Source organism: Ochotona princeps, chromosome 16, assembly GCF_030435755.1.
Source record: "Ochotona princeps isolate mOchPri1 chromosome 16, mOchPri1.hap1, whole genome shotgun sequence".
In the NCBI taxonomy this organism is placed as follows: domain Eukaryota; kingdom Metazoa; phylum Chordata; class Mammalia; order Lagomorpha; family Ochotonidae; genus Ochotona; species Ochotona princeps.
The window spans coordinates 24,983,182-25,001,949 of NC_080847.1; the positions used below are offsets into that span (position 1 = coordinate 24,983,182).

The 18,768-nt window shown below is 39.9% G+C and overlaps 1 protein-coding gene across 2 annotated transcripts in view; it reads left to right on the forward strand.

Moving 5' to 3' along the window:
- RPGRIP1L (RPGRIP1 like) overlaps positions 1-18,768 on the forward strand; it is a 98,967-nt gene that overhangs the window by 69,494 nt on the left and 10,705 nt on the right. For both annotated transcript variants that reach the window (XM_004584117.4, XM_058674537.1), the window contains exon 23: positions 15,039-15,222. In XM_004584117.4, coding sequence (XP_004584174.3) covers positions 15,039-15,222 — 184 coding nt within the window. The remainder of the gene's footprint in view (positions 1-15,038; positions 15,223-18,768) is intronic.

Below are 18,768 nucleotides of genomic sequence, written 5' to 3' on the forward strand. Positions count from 1 at the left end.
GGAAATAAGCCATCTATTCCAATAGTTTGCAGTTTGGGTTTGCATTTTAAAAGATTGTGTTGGGCCCGGCGCAGTGGCCTAGTGGCTAAAGTCCTTGCCTTGAACCCACCAGCGTCCCATATGGGCGCCGGGATTAGAACCAAAGGCCCTGCTTCCCCATCCAGCTCCCTGTTTGTGGCCTGGAAAAGCAGTGGAGAATGGCCCAAAGCCTTGGGACCCTGAACGCATGTGGGAGACCTGGAGGAGGTTCCTGGATCCTGGCTTTGGATCGGTGCAGCACTGGCGGTCACTTGGGGTGTGAGACATCGGACGGAAGATCTTTCTCTCTGTTTCTCCTCCTCTCTGTATGTCCGAGTTCTCAATATAAATAATATAAATCTTTGAAAAAAAAGATTATGTTGTAAATGTAAAAGAATGAGAAGCTAATTAAAAAGTAATACTTTATAGTTACCCTCACTTTATAGACTTGTTAAAAATTGCCTCTTTCCTGTAATGTCACAAAATTAGCACTAGAATAGTGTCTGAGATAAAAATCATTTATGCTAATTACACTGTGAATTTGAATTATCTAATACACTGGGTAAGCAATTTGAGATGATTCCATTTCTTATTTTCACTTTATAGAATCTGACAGCTCATAGATATTTCTTAGAACTGTTGATCCTTGAAGGGAATCTAGCAGATTTCCCAGGACTTTGACATATTACTTGGTTCTTTGTCTTTTCTTTGTGCTTGTGATCTATAATTAATCATAGATTACTTCATTTTGTTTCATTTCATTTACAACATTTATGAGCCTCACTTTGTTGGTATGAAACGCTTGTCCCCTCCTTTCCTTTCCAAAGTGGCATAATTAGTGTTAGCATCTTTTCTAACGGGCTACATAAAGTTTAGTGGCTGGATTAAATCAAGTTATTAACATAATATGCTACCCAATTTGCCCCTATCTTTCTTCGTTTCCCGGACATCAAAGTAGCACAGAGCGCAAGTGTAATTGGGCCTTGCTGGCCTGTCAGATCCCGTCAGCCTGATGGCTGCTGCTTCTACTGAAAAGCTTCTGGGCATGATAATTAATGGGGGTCGGGGGATGAAAGTCTGAGAAACGGAAAACTTTGGACATTTCTCTATGAATATTTCATTAATTTGAATAATCAGAAGTTAACAGGATCAATTTGATGTATAATACATTGATTAAAAGCCTTGTTTTAGTCCTCAAAATAGACATTAAATTCAAATTTGACTTTGCTATGGCATTTAAAAAAAATAACTAGCAGCCCTTCTTTTACGCATTTTAAAATCTTATTTAAATGACTCAGCTCTCATTTTTCACAACACAGTGTGTTGCCCTCAGTTCACAGATGTCTTACGCTGAGCCCACAGGTGAGAGTGGGGCATCACAGGCTCTGGGCAGCGAGCTGTGCCGGGCAGAGCCTGTTTCATCACGTTCTCTTTATCAGTGGCTGCTAATGGCAGTTCTGTAAAAGCTGCCGTATTCAATTGGACGAAATGGCACCTCCATCTGGAAACCTGGCTCTCTGAGCAGAGCAGGCATTCCCAGGTGACTGCGGTAACGATTCTGCAAAACATGGTTTAGGCTTCGACAAAGTGCAAAAGGCAATTCACGGGTTCTAGAATCTGACTATTAAAAACTATTATATCACTCCACAATCAAATATTAAATCCTATCAGTGGGTAAAATAAACACATCTCAATGCTTTGTACATGTGCTAGCTTGAGCCAGAGAGGAATAAAACGTATTTTAAACAAAACCAGCAATGTTGAATTACTCCCAGATAGTAGTTACGTATAAAACCTTATTTTTTTTTTTTAATGTTTTGCAACTTAATTATCTCTTACCAGTTTACCATGAACATCTTTCCATGGCAGTATTTCTTTTCTTTTTGTTTTTTTCAAGATTTATTTATTTTTATTATAAAGTTGGATATACAGAAAGGAGAGACAGAGAGGAAGGTCTTCCATCCGATGACTCACTCCCCAAGTGATCGCAACGGCCAGTGCTGTGCCGATCCAAAGCCAGGATCCAGGAACCTCCTCCAGGTCTCCCACATGGGTTCAGGGTCCCAAGGCTTTGGGCCATCCTCGACTGCTCTCCCAGGCCACAAGCAGAGAGTTGGATGGGAAGTGGAGCTGCCAGGACCAGAACCGACGCCCATATGGGATCCCAGTGGGTTCAAAGCAAGGACTTCAGCTGCTAGGCCACCACGCAAGGCCCCAGTATTTCTTTTTAATGGATAATATTCCACGATGGCTATATCACATTTATTTAAATAAGCTCCTTTTCACGGACCCTTAGGCTTGTGGGAGCTTTTGCCAATACAAACATTTCTGATTAAATTTAACTTTTTGCACATAGTAGTGTATGAAAATTCTAATTTTCTCCCAACACACTCTTACATAAGCTAATAAAAATAATGGATAAGAAATTAACCCTTGCTGATGACTACATTTTTATAATTTTACATTTAAAAAATTATATGTCAATTTGTTTTTTTCACATGTGCATTTAAGGATCTTTTCCTTACGTTCAATTGAAGAGATCTTGAATATCATGTGTCTTGGTGAAGATCGCTTTTGGTCAAGCCTGTTGGGAGTTCTGTGCCCCTCCTGGATCTTATTTCCCAATTCTTTCTCCAGATTAGGGAAATTTTCCTTTATTATTTCATTAAATACATTTGCAAACTCAGCTTCTCTTTCTGCACCTTCTGGGACTCCCATAACTCTTATATTTGGCCTCTTAATAGTGTCTTTCAATTCTTGAATACTTTTTTTTGGCCTGATCCAGCTCTGTTTCCAGCTTTTTGTTTGCTTCCCACTGATGACAGGAAATATCTTCCAATTCTGAGATTCTTTCTTCTGCTTGCTTCATTCTATTTTGGAGACTCTCAAGTGTACTTTTAATTTGCTCTACTGTGTTCTTAATTTCTGATATATCAGAAATTGTTTGATATTTCAAAAATTTCTGATATCTCAGCCTTGATTTGCTTTATTGCTTCCTTAAATTCTTTAAACTCTTGCATGAGCTTCTCATTGTTGATCAGAATCTTTAAAATGAGTCTTATGGATTCTGTGTGCCCCATTTTCTCGATGTCTTCCTCAGTTAACTCTGAGGTTGGCATAGGGTTTTGCTCCTTTGCAGGGGAGTTTTCGGTAATATTCATTGTGTCTTTGTCTCTTTTGCTCTTGGTCATTGCACTTCTGGTTAGCAGAGTCTTCTCCTTGGGGCAGGTTTCTAAGTTTTGTCACCCACAGGTCTACAATGCGATTTTACTTATTGAAGTTGGTACACAACTTTTTGCTTGCAACCACTTGTGCCACAACCCCAGCGAGTTCCAGGTCTGAGTTCTTATGTTAGATTTCCACCATGGTCTCCACAGCCCCAGCTCTTGTCTCACCACTCTCCACCTCCTGTGATACCGTGGTGAGGCTGCAGCGTTGTGTCTGCAACCTTTCTCCCACTTCTGATTGGAGCAGGTCCCAGGATTAGAGAGACACCAGGTGTCCTATATAGTTAGGTTGTTGATGGCGCTGATCTTGCCAAACCTGTTGGACATTAGGTCTGGGTGCCACCCCTACGATGCCACAGTTGGTATTATTTTCCTGCGGGACCAGTGCAATTCGCTGAACTCAGATCTTGCGAGCTCAGGACATGTGCAATTCACTGTTGTCCCCTGCAGTCCTAAAGCTATTGCCACAGTGTACAAAATGGCGCCTGACATACCACTACTACAGTTCTTGATCTGCTGGCCGTCAGATCCGAGGGCTACCCAGACCTGCCCCGGGTGGAACCTGTAGAATGCCACGTCGTTGCAGTTCACTGAGACAGAAATGAGTTCACTCCCAGCTCAGCACATGCTCAGTCCTTTCCCTTGTCCTTTCTTCCTTACACAAAATGACACCCAATTCAGCTCTAGGGGGCTGACTGGGCTATGAAATCCACCCTGTTCTTGCACTGCCCGTCTGGGATCTGCTGCTCTGTCTCTGCTCCTGATCAAATCAAACAGACCAGCAGGACGAACAGATCTTTGTCTGGGTTCACTTCCTGAGCTCCCAGTGAAAGTCCCTTCCCACCTGGTTGCTGGTGGAGTTCCAGATGCTGGTGGAGTTCAGATCGCCCTTAGCTGAATTCTGCTGGAGAATCAGTCGCTACAATACCACACTGCTGTGCCCGCTGCTTTCCTGTGTCTGTCAGTCTCCAGGTACCCCTCTGGTGTTGTTCTGTCCTTTCCTATTTCCTGGAATTTGTCCTCTCTGCTTCATCCTGACTAAATGTTTCTCCGTCCATTTAAATGTGTCCTTACCCTATTCCGCCATCTTGATTCTCCTGATGACTACATTTTAAAGAAGTAAGGATTATATTCACAAGTACTTTTATGTGTGATTTATTTTCATTTAAAAGGTAGAGAGATACAGACAGGTTGAGAAAAAAAGCTCATATCTGCCATTATGCTTTCCAAATGCTTGAAAAACTGAGATTAGACCTTGCTAAAGCCAGGAGCCAGGGATTCGATCTGAGTTTCCCATGAACGGGGAAAGTGCTTGGAAACCACCTGTTGTCTCCCAGGGTGCACATATGCGAGAAGCTGAAAACAGAAGCGGAGCCAGGCTCTGCAGTGTGGTGTGCAGGTGTCCCAGCTGGCATCTGCACTGCCCTGCGGAACACATGCCACTACATACGTCTTTACAAGAACATGCAGATGTAACATTTTGGTTTGCATAAGCAAAAACGTTGTGTGGAAGGATATATGTCACTATTAGCAGTGATTATTTTTAGGGCTGGTGTCAGCCCACAGTGGCCCATGTGCCAGATTCTGTCTTCTTCCTGTTTTCATAAATAAACTTTATTGGAAAGCAGCCATTCGTTCATTTATATATTGCTCATAGATAGGATGAAAATTGAGTACTTGCAACAGAGAGCATATAGCCTGTAATGCCATAATGTGTATGTATTATTGGGTTAATTTTAGTGATAAGCATAGAGATGACCTCTAGAAAGGAAATAATTGGTTAGCTAATTGTGTACTAAAATGTTTCTTTAAAGAAATAGATTAAAAGGAATACTGTGAGAGTTTTTCTGTAAATAAGTTTGAAGGGTTAGGATATGCAGGGTGGGTTCCTTTTGGTTGAGAGCGTTCTTTCATATGATCCCTACAACAGCACCATCAGTAGCGGTCTTGGGCACTACCCTAGGCCTACAGATTGCAGAGGGAAGAATCCCTGCAAATTATATTTTATTGCTTGATGCTGGGTGGGGTATGCTGAGAAACACAGCTTTACATCCTTCACTGCACCTTAGAGTCACTTACGGAGTGACTCTACTGCCAACAGCGATGGCATCCCATATGGGTGCTGGTTTGAGTCCCAGCTGCACGACCTCCAATCTGTCCCCCTGCTTATGTGCCTCAGAAAGCACCAGAAGATCGATGCAAGTGTTTGGATCCCTGCACCCAGGAGAGAGAACCAAAGAAGTTCCTGGCTCCTGGCTTCAGCCTGGTCCAGCCCCAGCCATTGCAGTCATTTTGGGAGTGAACCAGCAAGTGGACAATATCTCTCTATCTCTCTCTCTCCCTCCCTCTCTCTAACTCTACTTTTCAAATAAAAGCAATCATTTTTCAAAAAAAAATCACTCAGGGAGCTTTTTAAAATGTTCCCTGGTCCAAACCCCACCTAGATAGGAACATTAAATCAGAATGTTGTCAGGTGCTATCCTGGAAATTCTAATGTTCAGTCAAAATCTACAACATCCGTTCTCACTGATAGTGAAGGTGGAGTGGCATATCCAAATTACCTGAAATGAGAGTGGTTTAAAAAATTCTCTCCTGCCTTCACATTCCTGCCTTAGTAAACTGCAGTTAATGATGGACTTGTGTCACGTCTCTCAGGTGTATTAGAACAGGGAATAATTCCCAACTACCGATTTAAAATGCACCAACGAGCTTTATAATTTGCTGACCATTGTGTACACAGTCATTTACATGTTGTTTAAAAGTCACCATAACATAAATAATAAATAATTTTTAAAAAAAAGTCACCATAACAGCATTCTAAAAATAAGCAGTCTTGACCCTGACCGAGATTTTGACCCTACTATCACTGAAGTTTTCAAAATTTACATTCTTTGTTCAATGTAGTTCTCCTGAGCAGCACATGCTAAAAAGACAGGCTTCTGCAGCTGATGAAAATTGAATTTGTTCTGTTTTGTTTGTTAAAAACATTATCTTGGAAGTTTTAGTTTCTGGTGACATCAGCCTTCTGTGTGCTCTTACTTCTCTCAAGAGAGACTGTTTAGAAAGCCAAAACCTTTCTGTGAAAACTTGCCGGATGAGGGGATGTGATTCCTAATAAGAGGATACTGTGTTGATTCCTGTGAAATCAAGGGAAGGTTTTGACTCTTTGAGATAATTATGTCTATGCCCATCTTCAGAGTCTTCATTAATAGACATCCCTTCCTCACCTACAGACAGGTCTGTCCATACCAGTAGTGAGTGTGTCTGAACCAAGTATTCTAAACTTTCTTAGAGCTCACCAGTTAAAATATGAATGTTTCAAAGATGTAGACATAGCTCATTGCCTTCTACTTTCATTTTATCATTATGTTTTGCAGTTAGTACCAAATTGTACATGCTTTACCTGTATCTGTCCACGCACTAATACACACATACAAAATGTGTTCTTACATAGTGATAAAAATGAGTAGATTGGTATAATTATTTGAATATTAATTTGATCATCCTTTAAAAGTGAATTTCTCATACTGGTTACCCAAAATAAGGGACACATGCATGTGTACAAGAAAGCATCCTAAGGGCCTGGCACGGTAGCCTAGCAGTTAAAGTCCTCTCCTTGAACGCGCCGGCATCCCATATGACCACTGGTTCTAATCCTGGTGGCCCTGCTTCCATCCAGCTCCCAGCTGGAGGCCTGAAAAAGCAGTGGAGGAGGGCCCAAAGCCTTGGGACCATGCACCCAGTGTGGGAGACCCGGAAGAGGCTCCTGGCTCCTGTCTTTGGCTCAGCTCTGGCCATTGCAGTCTCTTGAGGAATGAATCAGCAGACAAAAGATCTTTCTGTCTCTCCTCCTCTCTGTATATCTGAGTTTCCAATGAAAATGAATCTTTAGATCCAAAGTCATCGGAATAACAGCCACGAGCCCTGAGCAGTCCGCAGAAACAGAAAAACAGTGAACTTTCTTCGGGACTAGGGAGGGGAGCTTTTTCTGGTCCTTACTTAGTTCCAACTTTAGATCCCCACCCTCTCTTGCAATGACCATCAGGGTGCTCCGGAGGGGGGCCCCCCAAAAAATTAGAACAGATAGTCAATAGTCAGAGAAATACAAGGAAAGCTTAGAACCAAACAGGAAACGGTCAGTGTGGATCCTCATATACCTTACTAGGTAGGACACAAAGATTAGTCACTCCTCACTAGGGTATTGAGGATTTCTCTGCACACCCCTCCTAAAACTGTTCTGCACCTCAACTGTTGACATATGCCTTGTTCGAGTTATAAGTCAGTTTAGACTATCCTAAAATCTGCCACGTTCAGCAAAATTATGCTTTAACACAACAAGCTGCTAAATACTAAAATGAAAATAGACAAGAGACAGCTGAATAGTACCCTATAACCACTTTAAGGTGTATAGCAACCGGTTCTGTGTACAAACAATAATTGAAATGTCAATGAAGTAGTCATAGGATGTGGTTAAGAATTTGCATTTTTTAACATATTTGTTACTCAATACCATGTCAGTTAATTCCATAATGTTGTAAATTGTTGTTGATGTTGTTCTGGGGCTTCCAATTGATCGGGATGATATTCTGCCAGCTCTACCTTCAGATCAGAGATGGTCTCCCCAAGAAACTGATGAATTTATCTGGACAATAAGATGCTGGACTCTATGCTTGGTATCTGTTTGCAAAGAAAGAATCTTGACTGAATTTGAACTGTAATACTGCAACAAGGTGGAGGAATCCACCATGGGGGGAGGACACAGGTAGGGGTTGGGGGAATCCTAGAGCCTATGAAACTGTGTCACATAATGCAACGTAATTAATTAAAAAAAAAAAAAAAGAAAATGAATCTTTAAAAAAAAAAGAAAAGAAAGCATACTAAGTATTTGCAGTGCAGCATAATGACAGAAACAACTTAATTGTTCATCAATAGCTAGGTGAGTATATAAAGATTACATATGCCGCGCCCGGCGACATGGCCTAGCGGCTAAAGTCCTCGCCTTGAACACGCCGGGATCTCATATGAGCGCCGGTTCTAATCCTGGCAGCTCCACTTCCCATCCAGCTCCCTGCTTGTGGCCTGGGAAAGCAGTTGAGGACAGCTTTGGATCGGCACAGCACCGGCCGTTACACTCACTTGGGGAGTGAATCGGACGGAAGATCTTCCTCTCTGTCTCTCCTCTCTGTATATCTGACTTTGTAATCAAAATAAAATAAATCTTAAAAAAAAAAAGATTATATATGCCATATACATGGAATTGTATATAATATAAATTAATCAGATATGAATAATAGGTATGAATAAGTCTCAAAAACAGTGTTAAGGAGGAAACAAGTTGCAAAATAGTTGATAGAACATGAGCAGAAAATTTAAAACTCCTGCATGTTGCTTAAGTACATATACATGTAGTAGCAAAAAAATACAAAGCATATTTGGAATGCAAACTACTTCTAGTTAACCTCTGGGGAATGAGCAAGGAGGATAAGGACTTGGCAGGTGAGGGCTTTACCTGTATCTGAAATGTTTTATTTCTTCAACAACAATAGAAAGGTTTGACTCAGATTGAGCAAAATGGTTACATCTGTTGAAGAACATGAGCCTTTGAATATGCCAAATTTTTCTCCGTATTTTCCAGTCCAAAGCATTTCATAATAAGGAAGAAATGCCTGTTTAACTTGTGGAAATTAAATACACCTGTTATCTCAACATATTCATTTTAAAGCTAGCTGAATGATAGAAGCTGGGAAACCCTTATCATCGGCCAATGCTACTTACACAACATGGTACCTAGAGTTGTCAGGTTGCATTCAATTTTAGAAAAGCTAGCAGTCCAACCCCAGTATGACGGCTGTGATGGCAGGAACCAGAGGAACAGCTCACCACTATCCTCTAAAGCAAAGCATGAACTTTTATGCAATGCCAATAATAAGCTTAAGTAAACACTATAGAAAAATATGACCTAAATGTGAATTAACATCAGTTGGGAAGAAATAGTGGCATTGAGCCAAAATCATTGAAACCTGTAATTTCTTTTTCTCTGAGAGTAAGACCAGCTGTCATCACGTTTCTAGATCATTCAGTCACAGAATGTGTAGTGTCCATTTATGCAGACAACCAAAAAGCAGTTGCATGCAGTTCTCATTTCAGTAAGTGTGTGACTTGTGTTCACTACAGTCGGAATTTGTAAAGGCTCTTTTTACGTGCTGATGTTGACATCGTGCTAACTAGGGACGGTAATAGGGCTGTTGGTAAACAAAAGGAAACAAGTTTTGCAAAGCAGCGTCTTACCTAGTAACAAAAGTTCTCACCAAGAAAGAGGAAACCAGATGGGAAAGGCCATGTTCATTGCTTGACCGCTTTCCGGTCACGTTGCCCTAGGAATTCGAAACATACAGTAATGAACGGAATTGCTTCTGTCACTGTCAGTATGTTACCCTTCCTAGTTCTCCTAATTGAACTTTATGAAAGACACTATGCATACAGAAAAGTTGAAATCATTGTACCCCATCACCTAGATTGAACAATATTGGCCTTTTTAGATAGTCTTATTCAGTTAAAATCCAGGATGGCATAATTGCTGTGTAGGTTTCCACAGTTAACACCTTCTCACTTTCTAAGATGGAATAAACATAATGTTTTTAAGTGAGAAGAAAGCAGTAATAACTGCAGTGTTAACGAGTGCTGTCAATTTATGTATATAAAAGATACTCTGAATATATGCAAGATGTTCAGCCTTCTCTATATCATTGGATCTTTCTTCAGAGCCTGCCATGTGTCCGATACTGGGGACGGTGTTAACTGGATGAAGATGTGTATGCTTAGTAAGGTTCTGCCCTCCAGGAGTTCACAGTCCAAAGAAGAGAGGCAGATTTGTAAACAAATCCACATGGAATAATATGACAGAGATGGGTAGGGAGGGCTCCCTTGAGGAAGCTCCAGCTTGCCCTTGGAAATGACGGTGCCCTCATAAGAGAACATGTGTGATTAAAGGTCTCCAGGGCCTGATTTTGTCTGGTGGAAGAAAAGGCTATTTCAGACAGAATAAACAACAGATGTAAAAATCAAGCAATGTAAACAGCACACAACAGTTTGAGGGGATGCCTAGAGTATAGAGGGATAGATTGTCAAGCTTGAAAGTGATACCTGATTGATTTCGAGGCAGAAAATTTTGCCAACAATGGTTGGGGCTGTGGGCAAGAGAGCAGCGAACAGGACATCCTGCCAGCAAACCATGCAAGATCCACGAGAAGTCATTTGGTCTGTCCCCCATAAAGGCGGTTGCAGGTGGGACTCAAAATCCAGTACATCTGTGCAGGATCATTTTTAAGTTGATAATGTATTGCCTGTGGATGGTGTTGTCAGTATCCACACGGCCCTTGGTGGGGGGAAAAAAAAGGTTCCTCTCTGCTGAATTGAAGGCTAGAATGTCTCACGCCTCTATCATATCAGAGTCACTCCCTCCTAGAATACTTCATACCATACCAGAGATACGGTAACCATACCAGGTCTCTGCAGGAAGTTCACGGAAAACACAAGATGAAATCGTTTGAAATCCATGCACAGGTCTACATCAGGGACCCTAGATGACATCAGGTGGCCCTTCCCCATCTCTGGGCACTGAGGCAGTTGGAGGCTGGGTGTGGTTTCTCCCCTTATCTCCTCCCCCTCCCCTAGACACAGGCAGAAGTAAAAGAAAATTTGTAAACAGTGGTTTCATCTATTTTCTCCCTAATCCTTGACCCTTCCCACCAACTATGTAAACATCATCAAAAATAAATTTTCATTGAAAAAAAAAAAAGCCCATGCTTAGTTTTTGTGTGGTACTCAAAGACCCTAGTCCCATGATTACTGGGTTGATTGTCTCAACAGGCTGCTTGCAGTTTCCTTCTATGTTAATCCTCTCTGCTTTCTCCCTTCTTGCTACGTCTAATTTCTACTGTATAACTAGAAAACATTTTTAAAGATTTATCTGTTTTAATTGGAAAGACATTTAGAGAGAGAAGGAGAGACAGAGAAAGAACTTCCCGTCTGCATCTTCATTCCCCACACGGCCACAACGGCCAGAGCTGAGCTGATCCAAAACCAGGAACTGGGAGCCTCTTCCAAGTGGGTACACGGGCCCAAGGACTTGAGTTATTCTGCACTGCTTTCCCAGGTCATAAGCAGGCAGCTGGAGTGGAAGTAGAGTAGCTGAGACACGAACTGATACCTGGCACTTGCAGGAAGAGGATTCGCCTGTGAGCCACCACACTAGCCCTGGAAACTTGTATTTAATTACCCCATAAGAATCCAAAAAAGCTTCTCCTGAGATTTAAAAAAAAAAAAGACAAAAGAAACCATATCTTGTTTTTTCTTTCTGTCCCCATAGCTGGTACAGTGTCTGAAATATATGCTTATTTTTTTAAGATATATTTTTATTTTTATTGGAAAGTCAGATATACAGAGAGAAGGAGAGACAGAGAGGAAGCTCTTTTGTCCACTGATTCATTCCCCAAGTGGTCGCAACCACTGGAGCTGAGCTGTTCCAAAGCCAAGAGCCTCTTCCGGGACTCCCATGTAGGTGTAGGGTCCCAAGGCTTTGGGCCATCCTCTACTGCTCTCCCAGACCACAAGCAGAGAGCTGGGTGGGAAGTGGGGCCGCCAGGATTAGAATCAGCACCCATACAGGATCCCAGCATATGCAAGGCGAGGACTTTAGCCACTAGGCTATTGTGCCGGGCCCTGAAATAATATGCTTTTAACAATTCAGTGGAGGATCCTGGGAAGGCAGTGGAAGGCAGCCCAAAACCTTGGGACTCTGCACCCACCTGGGAGACCTGGAAGAAGCTTCTGGCTCCTGGCTTTGGATCGGCTCAGCTCTGGTCGTTGTAGCTGCTTAAGGAATGAGTCATTGGATGGAAGATTTTCCTGTCTCTCCTCCTCTCTGTATATTTTACTTTGCAATAAAAATAAAATATTTTATTTAAAAAAATCTATCAGGAATGGAAGCACAATGAGCAGGAGCTGGGTGATCCATAGGATATGCATTAAAACATATTATAAAAGAATATCCAATCTCCTGGGTGCAGGTAGCTAAGTAGGTGGTGATGTTGTAGCCAAGGAAGGAAATATCAGAGAATGAGGGGATCTACAGAAAGACAAGAGAGGGGAGGAGAGGTAACGGCTTGCTTTCTGACATGTTGAGTCGGAGTTGCCTATTGTACATACATGATGTAGTTGAACTTTGGTTTCACAGGGGCAGGAACACAACCTAAAATGTCCCAGTGTTGAAAATAAATTGTCTACCACCATTAGCCAAAATGCATAATGTCTGGAAATTCTTTATTCAGGGCTTCCCTAGATACATACACTATTAGAAACATCCCTTTGTCAGATTTAAGCTGAAACATGTACCATCAAACATAATGGTAACTGATAACTTATGTCAGTGTCATTGCCCAGAGAATTAAACAGGACATATGATAGAAATAACGAGGAACAGGAGAGAGAACACGCACGTGCGCCAGTGTGTGCATGTATGCGCACACACAGAGACCCTGACAGGAATGCACACACAGAGAATGAATTGTAGGGTACTTTTATTCCTTTGAATAATACAGTAGGCTTTTAACTGGTTTTCTTCTAAATGGTTTTTGGGGGTTGTTTGTTTTTGAGGGGGTTGGGAGGCTATTTTGGGGGGAATTTGGAGGCTGATTTTTGGGTTTTGACTGTGATCCAAGAATCTACTTTTATCTAGAATTATATTGTAAATTTTGAAGAATTGCATGTTGTGTTATTTGAGAGACATTTGATTATTGCAATAATACAAGGCTTCATGTGGGGATAATATAGTTAATATACATTTTAATAGCATAACCATGGAAATAATTTTGACCCCCCCTCCTATTTAAAAGGTGTCTTGTCTCTGCTGTAAGTCCGGTGATAAATAAATTCCCATTCTCACAAGATAAACATAAATTTATATTTATATATATATATATATATATATATATATATATATATATATATATATTCCTTCCTTTTCATAGCTACCGTCATTTAATTCTTTAGTGCAAAACTAGATGTTTGGAAGATGTTATCCTTACAACAGTTGTAAGTTTGTCAAATTCTGAGTGGCATAAAACAATTATATGTTTTGCTACATTCACCCTAGAATTACAAGATACACGTATGTGCAGTATTTTTGACAAGTGCAAGACATTTTAAAGGAAAAACAGTATCATTTAGGTTTTTTCCTTACCAAGTAGTCTTCAGCAAGCAGGGAATGGCTTTCTGAAGGGAGATTAGACAATAGAGCCAACTTCATTTTTTATGCACGTGTACGGAGAGGGCTTGAGGTTATTAGTTGAAACCGAGTAACCTTTCCAGGCTTTCATCTCTTTCTTTTCAAATTTGAATATGAAAAGCATATTCAAGTCAAAGACCATCACTTTAATGACATTTGGCAGTCATTTGATTTATTAGGTTTTAGAAAAAAATTTCCTTTAAATATTTCATCATACTATGCTAATCCTAGTAATATTGCCAGCTGCAGCCTTGTACCTGTATTAGTGGAGACAGAATGGCGTGGAGTTTTCTCTGTCATCCTAGTAAAATTTCCATGAATCTACTGAATAATAAAATAACCTTATTGAAATATTCAGATTTGGGTTTTTAGTTAAAGTGTCTTAGAATACATAATAAAAGAAAATGTCTTTTGAAAGAAGGGGGTAAAATTACTTCATCAAATATTGAGGGGGCTTGACAGCGGTGGAAATTATTCTTCATGGGGATTTTTTTACAATAGGATACTTACGCTTTTAAATTTGATTAATTATATTACATGCTTTGAAATATCTGCATAATCACTATAGTGAGTTTGCACATTAAGTTTCATTATATTATACATTTCTAAAAAGCTAGCCCCATAAACAGGTCTTATCATCAGATCTAAGTCATATAATTTACAGTTTCATGTCTCTGGGTTTGGAAAAGGAGATTTTGACAATAAAAGACAAATTACAAATTTGAAAAAACAAATTTAACTGTAGAGTTATCTTGGTGGGATCTAACTGTGTAATCGTAGTCTTATTTAAAATCCTCAGTCAAGGGAGCATTTGTAACTCATGATAGTATCTGTGACACCAAAATCTATTAAGCGAGGATTGAAGCGAAAGTTAAATAGACAAATATTGTTTTAGTTGTTAATTCTGTGAAAGTAAAGTAAAACCTGAATTGCAAGAAAAGCATTATATAAAAAATGTGTATCTGAAAATTTATTACTTAATAAATGGAATATTATGGCAGAATATATGAGAAGTACAGTCTCCTCTCTCCTTAATATAGATTCATATAGTATCACATATTAGCTAATAGCTATAAAGTATACAACAGGCTTTGATCCCCGAATCACTGAGACTTTCTCAGGCACTATAGTTAAATGAAGGAGTGATCAACATGTACTTTGTTACATGCTTTGAAATAAGGCCAGCTGATGTTGCGTTCTGAAAGCAATCAGAGATGAAGATCTCACCCCTGATAACTTATAGCCCCAAATGTAGATCTGGAGACAACTGCCATGACACTGTTCACTTCAAACCCTGGGGCATCAGCGGCTCATTCTCTCTGTGATTGTCTTGAATAATCTAATCTATCGTGTGTAATATGCACGAGTGTACGATGCATTCCAGGAAAGACATTTATTAGCCTTGTGGTATTATTTAAAATTAAGCATGGAAAAGAATACAACATCTTTTGGGTCTGATTGTTTCCTTTTTTTTTTTTAATTTGGTATTGTTTTCACTCGTTACACAGCCATCAGAAAAAATCCGTGTTGAGATCATAGCTCTGAGCCTCACTGATTCTCGAGTAACCATGGATGCCACTATCCAGCGGCTGTTTGTTGAGTACCGATTCTACAGTCTTCCTCCTGAGGAGACACCTGTGTCCCTCCCTAAGCCCAAGAGTGGACAGTGGGTTTACTATAACTATAGCAATGGTATGTATGTACAATTCACGTATGTCATTGGCTCTTCTGTTGGTCTTGTTCTATGAAAAAAGTCGAAGGCACTAGGATGAAGTTCGATCCTCTCAAGTTCACACAGACTTATCGAAATCTTGTCAGCTTAATTAATCAAATCATTAATCTTAATGAAAATTACACCTGTAGCTTAAGGCTTAGTAACATAAAACTGAAATAATACTAAAGAGAAAACAAAAACATTAGAGAAACAATGTTTCTAGATGTTCTACTATACTCCTTTGAAAGTAGAAAAATGTCCTGTAGGTCTGCAAATATAACTGGAGAATATAGTAAATACTTCAAAGGGAATCATCGGATTCAACTGTTCAATTGCCTAATTGTCTTTGTGATCAATGCCATCACGTATGTGTTTAGATCCCAGTACCCAGATACTCAGGCTTTTGAGTAAAGCCGAAGTGCTTACTGTACCTTTCCATCATTGAGCCGACACATCCACTCGTAGCAGCAGGCATGTGTTCCGTTAGAGTTAACTTGTTATAGAAGTGGCAGGGATCAACTCAGACCCAGAAAGTGCCCCATACACACCTGGACCACTCAAGTGTAAGAAACTTGTAAGTATATAATGTGATCATATAAAATCATACCATGATCTTGAGTAAATTCTCCAGGAGCCCTGCATTAAAATGAACCATAAATATGGAGAATCGCAGCATTATCTTTAGCAAAATAGGCCCCCTGATGTTAGTTAAACACTGAGTTTTTTCGTCATAGCTAGTAGCTATGGCGCCAGCATCCCATTTGGGTACCAGATCATGTCCTGGATGGTCCACTACCTATCCAACTCTTTGCTTATGACCCAGGAAAGCAAAAGATGTGATGGATCAAGTCTTGGTGTCCCTGTGAGACCCAGAAGAAGCTCCTGGCTTCAAACTAACTCATCTCCAGCCGTGGCAAAATGCCATATGGAGAGTAAACCAAGACAATCATCTGTTCTCTCTCACCCTCTCTCTACCTCTCCTTCTCTCAGTAAATAAATAAATAAATACATAAATAAAAGAAATCTGAAACAAAAAAATTATACTTCAGTGAACATGTATAGTCATGCTGTTGTAAAAAAAATGGTGTAGGCATGTAGGACTTTTTCTAAGGTTTGGAAAAGGCATTTTTAGAATTATGTTCATTGTGTGAGACAATAATCTTCAGAAATTAGAGATCTGGTTTAATCACAATCTCTTACTAATTAGGCAATTTTAGGCAAGATGTTTAAATTTCACAATTTGTTGCTTACCTAAACATCAAGGTGCTTTCTGTTTCAGCTCAAACTCTGTAAAACAAATGGTTGAGAAATCATATGGTAAGTAAGTGTGGTCAGGGCAAAAGTGTGATTCCTCCTTCCTCTCATTCACTGGATGGAAAAGAAACCTTTCCAAAAACATTCTCTCAGGCTTCCTAAAGATTAATTACAAAGTGACGGGCAAGCACACCATATCAAAATATCATTAGTCATAAAAAAAATATATATATCATTAGTCATGAAGGAACTGTTGAGTCACTAATTTGAATGATGATACCCCAAGGAAAAAAAAATTTTTTTTTGCAGAAGTAAGCAGTAGAATGTTGAGTTGCATTGGCCACAAAATTGTTTTTTAGAAATTGATTATACATTGAGGCACTTGGCCATGGAGCAGAACAGATGTTTCCATTTGCTTAAAGAGCAATACAAATCCTTCCTTGGATCAAACCTGTGATACAAAACTCCAGTGTCCTGATTTCTGTACATTCTCACATAGTTACTCAGGTCTCTTTGGGGTTTTCTGTTGATTGATTGTTTTCAGTTTTTTTGTTAGTTTTTTTTTTTTTCTCTTTAGTGCAAAGTACCTTACTATATGATTGTATTTTTTTTAAGATTTATTTATTCTTATTGGAAAGTCAGATATACAGAGAGAAGAGACAGAGAGGAAGATCTTCTGTCCAATGATTCACTCCCCAAGTGAGCCGCAACGGCCGGTTCTGTGCCGATGCGAAGCCAGGAACCTGGAACCTCTTCCAGGTCTCCCATGCAGGTGCAGGGTCCCAAGGCTTTGGGCCGTCCTCGACTGCTTTCCCAGGCCACAAGCAGGGAGCTGGATGGGAAGTGGAGCTGCCGGGATTAGAACCAGTACCCATATGGGATCCCGGCCTGTTCAAGGCGAGGACTTTAGCCACTAGGCCATGCCGCCAGGCCCAATTGTATTTTTGAAGTTGCTTATGTCTAATAAATCAGTAATTTGATAACAGCAAGAAAACCAATAATCTCTTAGAAGTGAATTCAGTGCAACTATTTGCTATGCTTTTCTTTAGCTTCTAGTTCTTTTTACTGAACATTTTCACAGTAAATGGAGTTTCAAGGAGATTCTCTGGGGAAAAGGAGAAAGAATATGCTTTGCGGTTAGAAGCAAACATGCAGTTTTGTATCTATTGTTTCTGGAAAAAATGAAATTCTAGGTCAACAACAAATTTGAGAAATAATACTAACTTTCTTGAAGGTTTTACCTTTATTTTTGTCATTTGAATACAACATAATGAAAATGCTTCTTTCTAAAATTACTAGATTTGCATTGCTATGGTGGAAGGATTTCCCTAAATCTTTTTTTAATAAGTAATTATCTTATATAATTATTTACCATTCACTTGTTACTTGACCCAGAAGGTCAAAATCTCATTAAGTGTTAATGCCAGTGATTTTTTTTTTCCAAATGTACTTTTTGATTCAAATGGAAAATTTTGAAAACAGTTAACACGCACTGTCTCCAATTTGAACACTAGACAAGTGGAGTAGGTTAGCCGTATTCAGCAAAGATTCATGTGTACAAAAGGAATGTGTATGCCGGCATCTAAAATAAGTACATAAAATGAGAGGATAGGGGTCCCAGCACTGTAGCCTAGCGACTAAAGTCCTCGCCTTGCGCACTCTGGGATCCAGTTTGGGTGCTGGTTCTAATCCCAGGGGCTCTGCTTTTCATCCAGCTCCCTGATTGTGGCCTGGGAAAGCAGTCGAGGACAGCCCCGAAGCCTTGGGACCCTGCACCCGTGTGGGAGACCCGGAAGAGCTCCCGACTCCTGACTTCGGATCGGCGTAGAACCAACCGTTGCAGCTCACTTGGGGAGTGAATCATCAGACAAAAGATCTTCCTCTCTGTCTCTCCTCCTCTCTGTAGATCTGATTTTGCAATAAAAAAATGAATAAATAAAATAGATCTTTTAAAAAATTTCATAGGTGAAGAGGATATAGATTATCAGTTTTTGTTACTAATGGGAAGAAAAATTAATAAAAGTAGGGATTACTGGGGTGATACCACCTTAATACCAAAGTTTTCTAAGGTTTTAGGTTGTCAACTCTTTATAATTAAACCATCTGCAGTTCTTACTTCTGTCATATGACTTTAATAGAAAATACAAGTTTTTTTCCCAACTTGCAGACATAAGAGCAATATTTATAATGGTATGCACCTGAAGATCAAGGATTTGACTACCAATTTTGTATCCTCTAAAAGCCATAAATTTTCCATAAACTGTGGCAAC